This window comes from Perna viridis, chromosome 2 (genome assembly GCF_037379345.1).
Source record: "Perna viridis isolate PV_CMFRI_1.1 ecotype Kerala chromosome 2, ASM3737934v1, whole genome shotgun sequence".
Taxonomy (NCBI): Eukaryota; Metazoa; Mollusca; class Bivalvia; order Mytilida; family Mytilidae; genus Perna; species Perna viridis.
The window spans coordinates 21,260,908-21,272,758 of record NC_142446.1 but is presented as its reverse complement, the minus strand read 5'-3'; the positions used below and the strand labels follow the sequence as shown (position 1 = coordinate 21,272,758).

Here is an 11,851-nt window from a genome sequence, read left to right as displayed (position 1 = left end):
AATAGTCGTGTTATCATCCAGACTTCAGGAAAATGTTTGTTTCTAGTTCAAGTCTTAACTCCCAAAATGAATCACAGGTCTTTGGTCTGGTGTGGTCTTTGTTGTAAAAACTGTTTGACAATATAATATACATCCATATGCTTTTACTGGAGTTACATACTTCAGTTCCGTGAAATGGTTGTTTTTGGTCCCTTTTTTGCACCCAATTCCAAAACAGTTGGCACCATAACCCAAAGAATCAATACCAAACTACCTCTTGTAATTGGAACCTTGTTATAAATTTTTGAAGATCAACCAACTGCTATTCATTTTATCACATGAAAAAGTGTATACTGACAATGAAAATTATGACAAAACAATGCCATACCATTATATAACTGCTATCTTTTAGTTGTCATGTAAAAAGGACTTCACTATAGTCTAAGATAAAAGGCAAGGGTTACTACTTTGTAAATGAAAACACCTCTTGCCCCTAGACCACATGATAAATTTTAGTGAAAAACATAATTGGACTCTCAATAAGAAGAAACCAAAACAATTCAAGTTTAGTTGAACCAAAGGAAGTAAAATTTTTCTGACTCTTTTGAAATCAAAGTAGACTAAAACAGGTCCATAATAAATCAAAGTGTGTGTAGCACTGGGGGTTTTTCATTCTTGTGAAAACTGTTGCTTGGACAAAATTTAAATGATTACATGACACAAAATAAAACTATTATCATAGATTTGCATTTCCCATATTATTTAGAACTGTTTTTTTCTAATATGTATAGACTGAATATCAATCAACCGATTTCTGAAGAAAAAACTCTAATCGATAGTTAAACAGTATCAAAGTTCACACACATTTACAAATTTTGTTCTATTTCACCATTTCACCATTTTTTTAAACCTGTCTAAAAGTAAATTTGCAATCACATTCAAAAGTATTTCAACAGAGTATTATCCTACACTGTAATTATACTCAAATGGAACTAATTTCAGCTTAAGAAAATAATTTCATTGATCAACATATTAAGATTTTCAAAACTAGACACTTTTTATCAATTTGAATTTTCCTGCCAATTTTACTTGGTTAGAATCACTGCTCTTTACTTCCTGTTTATCAATCATAAAATATTGATAATAGAATGGAGATTTTGACTGATAACTGTATTAAATGGAATATGATTAGCACATTTAATACTTCCTGGCAAATTACTGCAAGGACTTCATTTCCTAAATGCTAATTTATTACTAAACATCAAGAAAGGAGTCCCTCATTTCATTTGAAGACTAGATCTTAATTTTATTTGCAGAAATAATAGATTATTGACCTGAATAATTGCCTGAAACATGTTTACAGGTTACAAAACATGTATTGAATGATATGAAAGAAATTATATTTGGACTATATTTTTGAGTAGTGTTCTGAAACAGTAAGGAAGTTCCAGCAATGAACCAGCAACATAAGATATTTTGATAAATCAAAAACAAAAAAATCTCAATACAAGACAGGATATAGCTTACCAAAGAATCCAATATTCTTTTAAAATCAAATCTAATTGAAATATATTACAAATTAGCAATTTATATTAAGTCAAAGAAATGCTGTTTTCAAGCCCCTTATTGCCCTCATTTCCCGATCAGTTCCGGTCATCACCCTTAAAATCAATCCCAATCTTTCTTCTGGGGAATTGAACCTTATGATTCAATTTTATACAGTTGCAAAAATGATACTGATCCATTTTAGCTCAGCAACATTTTTATCCCTTTCCATTGTTTTCTTTACAAAATTACATTTTCAATATATTTAAAAGCCTCTGATTATTATGAAAATGTATCAAAAGAAAGTAAGTTTTCGTACAAAAATCATGAAAATTGAAGTCTGGTGCAATGTTTTTTGTTCAGTAATATTTAATGCATGGGAACAAGAGGCTCCCAGGAGCCTGAATCGCTCACCTAATAAAAGTTTTCTTTCAAAGGCAATAAATTTAACAAGGAGTTGTCCAACAATTTTGACTCAAGATGACTTTGGTAGGACTTACCATAAGGATCGTTTCAGCAACTGAAAGTTTCTTTCTATCTATTATAGTTTTCAAGGTTTTGGCTGAAAACTGTAAAAAAAAACATGACTTTTCATCTTTCAAGGGCAATAACTTACAAGGAGTCACCTGACAACTTTGATCCCTGAAGACTATTGAAGGCCTTATAATAAGGATAATTTAAGCAATCTGACCACAGATAGATTTCATCATGATGAACACTTTTACCCTAAGACAGATTTTGGCTAAACCTAACGGTTTTGGAGATATATGCGAGAAACAACTGTCTGACCTCTATGTTCTATTTTTAGTAATGGGGCCATGTTTTTCAATGGATCAAAAATCCCCACACCAGTTCTATGCAGGATACCCCAAGAAACATTCATACCAAGTTTGGTTTTAATTGGTCAAGTAGTGTCAGAGGAGAAGAGTGATGAAAGAAATAACATAAAAAAATAGCAAAAACATTGAAATAGGGCAATAACTCAAACATGGCTTAACAGATTAATGTGAAAATTTAACCACAAATAGATCTCATCATGCTAAACACTTTAATCTAGTAAAATTTAGCTAAACCTAACAGTTTTGGAGATATATGTGTAAAACTACTGTCTGACCCCTATGCTCTATTTTTAGTAACAGTGGCCATGTTTTTCAACGGATAAAAAATCCCCACATCTCTTCTATGCAGGATACCCCAAGGAACATTCATACCAAGTTTGGTTCTAATTGGTCAAGTAGTGTCAGAGGAGAAGAGTTTTGAAATATTGTTAATGGCGACAATGACGAACATCAAGTGATGGCAATAGCTCACATGGCCAGGTGAACTAATAAAAATAAGAATATGGCCCATACTGGAGTTCCTAAACAATACAACAACAGTAACATTGAGAAGTATGTCATCATAATCTAAGTTTAATATGTATACTTATAAACTACTAGTAACATGTTTATTTTCTTGTTTCAGTTACAAAGTCTGTTATTACAATGAACTTTTTAATTTCTGTAAAAGAGAAAGCAAAATTAACCAAGAATGCACAAAAATATCATTAATCATAACTGTTCTGAAGATAAGCTTTAGAAGAGGAAGCATGTACTACCATAACCAACCTCTGACTCATAAATCTAACAATTATTTCAAGAATGTTTACTAAAACTTATCACATTGGTTAATTGCTTTGCAGCTGTATGATCCAGCATGTTGAACTCTGTTCACTTGGGGAAAGTGTGGAGGCAATATTAGTTTTTGACACACTTAACCATAGGGACTTATACATGTAGTTCATTATGGACACAAGTACACAACCACTGGTTTGGACAAAATATAGCACAAAATTTTAAAGTCAATTAGAAGTTATATAAGTTCTGCTTTATGGGTACTAATTAAAGACCTTTGCCTTCAATCCCTGTAACCAAAACAACATAAGCAATGTAAATCTGATAGAAGAATGCCAGCAGAGATTTTCATATAAATAAAAAAGAATTTTTTTTTATCAGACCACAGATAAAGAAGTTGATTTTTTGGCCCCTGACAACTCAAAAACCTTAAGAGATATCTGAAATCTGATTGAAAGGGGACAGACAGAATTTTTTAAAGAACCTGATGGAAACATTTTCAAATTTGGACCAAAAATATAAAATGTTGATGGCCCAATTTTGTACCCCTTTAACTCCAATAAGGTGAAAGGTAAATCTACCCTGTAAAAAGTTTTGTAACAGAATTTCAAAAGGAACACATTACCATCTGAAATGTAAAAATCAGTTCATCAATAGACATTTCCTATCAATTCTAATGATAACACCCATTTTCCCCCTTTTTTTGGTGGGGCAAAAAAAAACGCAAAGCTACATGTATAAGGCCTTCCACAATGTCTCTAGGAATCATCGTAAATTAATGAAAGTCAACAGACTCTTATACATGTACAACCAAAAAAAAAAAACATTTGTTGTGGTATAAAAAATTGCACTGTTGAAAGAAACATAAACATACATTGAGTTAAACACAAAACATATAATTACCAAAACAGATTTTCCTATATACATTAGGAAAATAAAAGCTTTATTGCAATTCACAATAAATAAAGAATTATGACCTCATACTTAACAAATATAGTCACAGAAGGGACTTAAATAATTCATATCACAATAACAGATAAACAATATGGACGTCAATAAAAAATATTCTGTAAAAGAATAATTGTAGAGAGTTTTCTTGGTCCATTAAACTATGACTCAAAGTTTCACACAAAATGTGAACTAAGATCCATGCATTTCATCTAACCAAAGTTTTGACATACCACAAAAATTGTAACAAATGAAGTAGCAGTATTTTCAATTAATTGAAATTCTATGGGTTAAATTTCAATTTCTGCATGATGCCGTTCATCAAATTTTATTCAGATTCATGCAAAGAATTTTGAAAGTTTCACATGTAAGGTAAGTTTTTTTGTAAATCCTGTGCACCATAAATATTTCATGAGTTGTGCACAGGACTTCTTAAAATTTTCTGTGCAATACACATATTTTCACATTACCTTTTGTGAATCATAATCCTTTTCAAATTTTGTTCATATTGGTCAAATTACATCTTTGAAAATATTTCCAGATCTTAAATAATTCTGCATTTGAATTCTTTTTTTTTTTGTATTGATATTTAGGTAATGGAAGAAGTACAAGATACCAGTACTGTAGCAAAAACAAAAATAAATAAACTATATGTATGAGCATGAAAAGCATTTTTTTCTGACATTACCGAGACAGATGTACATCAATTTGTGGATTTTTCAGCTGGCATGGGGCCAAGTGAAGAAAATGAATCCTGCTCACAAGGCATCTGGTTTAATCTACAGGTTTTAGTGATATCTGAAGAATGAGTTTATCATCAACAAGATATGGCGAGTTGGAATCAGCAAGCTCAGCTACACTGACTTTCTTGTCCATCTCTGTATCCGCTGTGTAGCGGGTCTTTGAGAAACTCTTTTTCCCATAAACAGAATGAATAATCTCATCCTTGCCAACAATTGACAATAAGTACTCAATTGGTCTTGGTTGGTCGAGAATCAAGTTTGAATAGAGAATGCACCGGAAGTCATCAGCATTGGAACTAAAACCTTTTGGAAAGACTTTAAGTTCCCAGTCCCAAACCTGAGCAGGCAAAGATGATGCCCTAGTAGAAAATCTTTCACTAATTTCATTATATCTCTGACATGATGGGTATTGGATAACAAACCTTTTATCCCATCTCAAATCTGTGTAGTTCCTTAGAAGACAAACTGATGATGTGAAACACTTTTCCTGAGCTCGACCAGTTAGTGTCAGAGCATGAAACTTGTAAGCCAGTAAAAATGGCTTCTGGAAAACATCAGGATGCTTATGTACAATATCTGATTTTTCTATGTCACATAACTGCTGAGGAGCCATCATAGGAAATCTTATATGTTTGACGATTTCTTCCAAATTTTTTACAAGATCTTCCAAACGAGAATGATGTTGAGGTGACATCAGCCATTTAACAGCAGCAACCCATAACTCATATTCATCTTTAACAACAAGATCTGAACTCTGGAGGAACTCAACCAACTGGTCCCTATCCAGATTCAACCATTCTTGCTCCCATTCAACAGAGCCAATTACTTCATCCATTTTCTCCGCCAAAACATTGATACATGATGTGACTAGCTGTTTATGATAGCATTTTGTTCCATACTGGAACCATTGATGGAACACATCTTTAAGCTGTAGCTTTGGAATAATGAAAGAACAGGCAAAGTTAGTACAGACTTGCCTGAGACTTGTGACATTGTATTTGTCTGCCAATATAAGGACAGATAATGTATTATCCATGTTCAGTTTAATATGACAACTGTAGAGAAACTGGAGGAATCTTGGAAATACCTCAACACATTCACTGTCTTCTACCAATTCAACTTCCTGGAATATTAGGAAACGAGTTTGTGTCATTGGTCAAATTAGCTGTGATTCACAATCAATCATATACATGTATACTACTTTCAGCACCAGTACCATTGCTACAAAATTGGTGCAGGAACTATAGAAATGAGGGCAGCTCAGTAAACTATATTATAAACTTATAGGGCATACGTAATATCTAGGTAAGATAGACAATGCTGTATTTCCACTCTTTACTTTTAGTCCAAACAAGTCTTTTAATGTCTGTTAATTGTATGAACTTGTCATAAATCTAAACTGTTAAAGTATCCTAAAACAATCATTGCTTACCTGTCCGATTGACTAACAGGTTTATATTCCATTGTTCAGTCTAATGCCTAATGAAATGCTTCCCAAGGCACAGCTTAAAATGACTGCAGATGTTCAACTTGGAACAGTTGGGGCAAGTATGGACATACCATTCAAGCTTGATATAGCTTTGAATTTTGGATGGGATCAGACATACATGTATGGCAGAGGATAAGAATTTTTTTCAAAATCTTTTAAGTGACCACTTTTTGGCCCATAGCTCTTAGATGGGTCAAGTTACAACTCCCACAATAAATCCAAACCTTCCTTTGGAAACATGGCATCTTGTGGTACAATTTCAAAGAAATCCATCCCTTTTCAACAAAGGTACAAAAAATGTATCATCAAGACACCAAGAAAATGACTGCTTCTGGTTCCTTTTTCACCCTTAATTCATTACTGAATCAAGTCATAACCCCCAAAATTAATTCCAGCCTTCTCTTTGTGGTAAGGCACCTTGTGGTACAATTTCTTCAATCACTAGTAGCCAAGTTTCCGTCAAGACATCAGGTTAATGCTTATATCTGGCTCTTTTTTGGCCTCTGATTCCTAACTGTTCGAGCCATAACCCATCAAAACAACCTTTGCGGTAAAGAATATTGTGGATCAATAGCATAAATTTCTGGAGTTATAATAAACATGCAGTTAAATTCTATGAAATGCTTGTTTTTTTTTCACACCTAATTTCAAAAAGGTCAGGGACATAAGTGTTATGGATGACAAGCACAGTGCCATACCATTACATGACCCCATTTTTTTTGGTGGTCACATTAAAAATGAATGCAGAACTTGAACATGTAAATAATCAATAACTTTACTAAAATTACAAATTTACCTTCTTTTCATTGTGGCTCCAATCTTCACTTAGCATTCTCTCAAATACATCACTACACTGTACCAGGATAAATTTATGGGCAAACCATTTGTTTCCACCAACTGTTAAAATGATGTCACTTAAAGCTTCATTGTTGAAAAATTTGGTCTGCTTTGTGAGTACTTGTCTCTCATTACCATAACAGTCAATACCTTCTGGGCTAGAAAGACTTAAGGTTGATGGTGATGATGTTAGTGTAACAGTTAATGCAGCTGATGGGTTTCCACTTTCCACTGGCTGTTGAGTTGGATGAAGAGGCAATTGTTGAATATTCGGAGGAGATGCCATTTTTCCTATAACAAAATTACAACTTAATAAAGTGCCAATCCATATAAAATTCAGAAGATGCCATTAGCAAAGGTGATACAAGGTGAAAAAAAAACAGTATGTTATATTTACATGTAGATGGTCCAACAGTTTGATAGTTCAAAAATTTGATAGTCCAACAGTTCTAGTAAATTATATTGAAAGGAAAGAAAAAGAAAAAATTGTACCTCCATCCACAGACTATATAATGATATAATAACAAAAGGTGTTCTGTTCAGGCATATAACTACATGTACAGTGTATGTCTTCTCAATGGTGAGACATATTGTCTTTTTTTCATGAATGGTTATCTGTCACACATCTTTAAAGCACATATCCAAAGAAAACTACTAAACCCAATTTGATGAAATCAGTGAGCAGTCAGCTAACGCAGATATAGACAGGGCATTCCCAGCACTCCTGTAGGATATTATCTTTCTTCAAAATTAAATTTTAACTTAGTGTTATTTATAAGACCTAGGTTCAAGGACCATTTTTCAAGGATACACACTCCTAACTTGATTCAAAGTCCTGTATTCACACCTTTTTTTATAACTTTGGACACCATTTATAATAGCTGAATTTTTATTCATTTTTTATTCTATTTATCTACATCATTTATTCATACATAGCAGTCATATATTGTTGAAAGGGTACCAAAACCAAAGATATTACCTTCAAACTTGGTAAAACATATCATATAAATAATCCTTTAGAAAATGAAGAAAAAAACTGTTTAGGAACTGATGGACTAGTGCAAAATTATGACAAAAGCTCACTCTTGGTTTAATGTCAGGTGATCTCATGTTTGGTAAGTGGGTTTTTTTATGGTAGTTACTTAGACCTTGATATTTGCCCTGTCACACCCACAGGGACTTGAGGTCATGAGTTAGATCCATTAAATGGGCAAACATTGTTCTAAAATGCTGTTATAACGATTTTTTTTACATTTTACTATCCACAGCTATACACTTGACAGCATTTTAGTACAATTTTTGCCCATTTAATGGACCTTACTCATGACCTCAAGTCCCTGTGATATAGGCAAACCTTATACAACCTATTGCATCGATGAAGATCTCCCAGGATGCTTAAATTTACAATATTTTATATTTAATCAAGGATTCGAATGATTTGTTGAATAATGAATATACCAATCAATGAAGTAATTTACTATGTTATCACCACAACATTCAATATCACCTCCATGTCGGACTATGGACCTGTCCGACCATCCACCTGTTGGACCATTGACTTGTCAAACCAACTATGTGCCAGACCATCTAATCCTCATACTATTGAGGGAACTCTGGTAGCTACACAGCTTTTTTTTACACAGATCTGTATTTTGCAGGAAACCCTACATTTATCTCCAACTTAAGTCAATCAAAATAAAATGCCTTTTCTTTTGAACAGTACTTCTTTAATAACTCTTAAAGCTGTCACATAATATATCGGTAGATTTCAGCACAGTAATTTGATGTTTTAGTGGTAACAAAGTGAAAAAATAAAGAAAAACCATACATATATACACTTATGATTTTTCGGCGGGTGTTTCTAGAAAAGCAGAGGACGCTTGCCCTATCGGTGCACCTGGTCCATGCTCCCAGTTTTTAGTGGAGTCCGAGTTGCTCATTTATTTTTGTTACTTTGTATGTATGATTTTAGTTACTTTATGTTCTTTTTTGTGAATGTCTGTTTTCCATGTCTGGTCTTTGTCCCTGGATTACATTCTTTTGATTACCACTATAACCTTGGTTCCCTTGATTACTCTTTCACTTTTTCACCACTAAAATGTCAAATTACTGTGATGTCATTGTCAAGGAAGAAAAAGTTCAGGAAATTGTAAGTTTAATATGTTGATAATACTGGTTAACTGTAATTATATCTATTTACGTCACTACTGCCCAAACGTACCCTTCACTGTATAACTTTATGAAAATATGTTAGGAAATCAGAATAAATGTATAAATAATTCTGTAAAAGTTAAACCACTGTCACATCATGCTCATGAAAATATTCATATGTGTGGTTATCCAACGTGTGTTAATATGTTGCTTTGTAATTCTTTATATTATATGCCATAACTATTTAATGTAAATGTGTTTGAGGTAATAAATATTTTCTGTAGTATTCTATAAATCTTAATTAATTTTATGTTGTCTAATATAGTTATAACAATTATTGTTTATAAATGTGACAAGATTGTGTAATAACCATTTATTATAAATATTTCATATTTTGTATACAGGTCACATAGTAGATCTCCCCATTTTCAAGACAGAAGCAATTCTTGCCAACCTGCTCACAAAAATATTTTTCCTAAACAAAAATTGTTGTATGATTGCTAATTTTTGAAAGAAAAATATCAGCAATCTGTTAGATGTTTTGTCTTAAATTTTGGGCATGAACTTGCTTCACTGGAGAGGATGAAAAATTGGTTTGTCAGAATTACTTGCCAGCGAGTTCTACTCCTAGGCCAGTAAACATCCAAATAAAAAAAATGTCACATACATGTAACTGCTAATGGAAACCTATCTGTAAAAATCAATAAAGTCTGAAAATAATCAGCATCATCAATTCCTTTAGTTATACGAATTCAACAAGATATCTATATACATGTTTATTTTATAAATTTCAAATTATGTTTCTATAGGATTAATTGATGGTGGTCACATCCAAACGGGATAAATAAATATTTAAATACTAAATATTTTATTGGTTTCAAACACAATTACAGTAATTGATTAAGACCTACATGTATATGCGCATAATACAATTTACAAAATATAGGTATACATACAAATAATTATACAATAGTTATGCATAAACATGTGTTAATTACGGGGTAGAAATCGATATCAATGTACCATTACAAATTTAATGAGCATACTGCATTACTGGTAGAAGTACGATATGGATGGAAGTTCGATACACTGGATCAGAGGTTAAATGAAGCACGAAAACGACAGTTGTACAATATATAATTGCTTTCATTTTACCTTTTAAAATCTGTCATAAAAATGAGTTGCTGACTCTTCGGCGTTACTCAAATTATTTTATATTTTTTTTTTTAATATTTTTATCTTTTATCTGTACAGGTTGATTTGTCTCCCCTTAAAATTTACTACGTGAAAGTGTTGATTTCTGCACTTTTAAACATTGTTGTACGTTGTCCATGTCAAGTATCGTGTCTTTAAAATATATGATAACTCACATTGCCATGAACAAACTATCAAATATCTAGGCTGACTAGTAAATAAACACGTAAAGGGAGATCCTATACATTTGGGGTTACGTGCATCGTTTGCAACCAGCTAAGACAGAGATCAGTCCACAGTGGATATACAGACTGTGGTTTAACGTGTTCTACATCATGTCGTTAAGCAGATACCTATAATTAATTACTGGTCTATGCTCTAATGTAAATGAATAAATGAACAGTATATAGTGTATTTTTCATGTTTGATATTGTATTTATTCCCAAGCAATGAAATCATTGTGAACTGATTTTCATAGCCTTCACTTGTAATTCACTATAGTAGTTCATCTCCATGATCTTGGAAGGCTAGTGGGCTAATATCTATCTGCCTTAGTCACCTCCCTATAGTGAGCCATAACAGGGACTTTGTATTAAGTGGGCTGGTCACTCCTAACAAAGTCTAAATAATGTGTAAAAATAACTACCTCCCCGTTCTTTATACTGTTTAAACTCAAAACCTATAAGATTTACATTTGACATATGCATACCAGAGGGAAGAGAAACTATTCAGGATTTTAGTTAAATAAGTTTTAAAATTGACAGATTGATAATGACAAAGTTATGATGAAAAAACTTTTTCAAACATCTTCTCCTCTGAAACTACTCAATAGATTGTAACCAAACTGCATGAATGTTCCTTAGAGTATTTTTAACAATCCTTGTGTGGAGATTTTTGATCTGGCAAAAAAACATGGCCACCATTACTAAAAATAGACCTTAGGGCATCAAATTGAAGAATTATGCAAACAAATCAAAAACATTTGGGTTTAGCTAAAATCTGGCAGGGATTAAAATTGTTCAGCATTATGGGATTACCTACATGTACGTTAATGCCGAAATTTTCAGAAAGATCCATTGACAAATGAATGAGTTATTGGGGCTGAAATGGATTTTTTTAAAAACTCCTCCTAAACAACTTCTAGGATGGCTTGTAACTAAACATTGTATGAATGTTTGTTAGGATATCCTTAATAATTTTTTTATCTGTCAAAACATGGCCACCACTATGATATTATTATACAATAAAAATTGACTACTTCTTGAAATAACTTTAAAACTTAAGGGTTTAGCCTAATTTTCTAAGGGGGGAATTGTTCAGCATGGTTAGTCTGACCTACATGTTTGCTGAAA

General features: G+C 32.5%; 2 protein-coding genes across 8 annotated transcripts in view; one reads left to right on the top strand and one right to left on the bottom strand.

Moving 5' to 3' along the window:
- Nucleotides 1–2,916: 2,916 nt before the first annotated feature.
- On the bottom strand, nucleotides 2,917–10,585 carry LOC148624036 (BTB/POZ domain-containing protein 17-like). 3 transcript variants are annotated; one of them, XM_088566457.1, is made up of 4 exons: nucleotides 10,461–10,572; nucleotides 9,918–9,996; nucleotides 7,114–7,445; nucleotides 4,738–5,951 (listed from the first exon to the last, which is right to left on the bottom strand). In XM_088566457.1, the coding sequence occupies exons 2-4, from the start codon at nucleotides 9,946–9,948 to the stop codon at nucleotides 4,860–4,862; spliced, it is 1,455 nt and encodes a 484-aa protein (XP_088422583.1). In that variant the 5' UTR covers nucleotides 9,949–9,996; nucleotides 10,461–10,572; the 3' UTR covers nucleotides 4,738–4,859. The 3 variants fall into 3 exon arrangements, with proteins under 3 accessions (XP_088422584.1, XP_088422583.1, XP_088422585.1); XM_088566458.1 differs by lacking the exon at nucleotides 9,918–9,996 and having other exon boundaries at nucleotides 2,917–5,951; nucleotides 10,461–10,585; XM_088566459.1 differs by lacking the exons at nucleotides 9,918–9,996; nucleotides 10,461–10,572 and adding an exon at nucleotides 10,329–10,419.
- LOC148624035 (serine--tRNA ligase, mitochondrial-like) overlaps nucleotides 10,338–11,851 on the top strand; it is a 25,722-nt gene continuing 24,208 nt past the window's right edge. For 2 of the 5 annotated variants that reach the window (XM_088566463.1, XM_088566460.1), the window contains exon 1: nucleotides 10,338–10,405. In XM_088566463.1, coding sequence (XP_088422589.1) covers nucleotides 10,379–10,405 — 27 coding nt within the window. In that variant the 5' untranslated portion in view covers nucleotides 10,338–10,378. Of the gene's footprint in view, nucleotides 10,406–10,570; nucleotides 10,626–10,739; nucleotides 10,883–11,851 lie in introns of those variants that run through there. The other 3 variants (XM_088566462.1, XM_088566461.1, XM_088566464.1) reach the window with 3 other exon arrangements.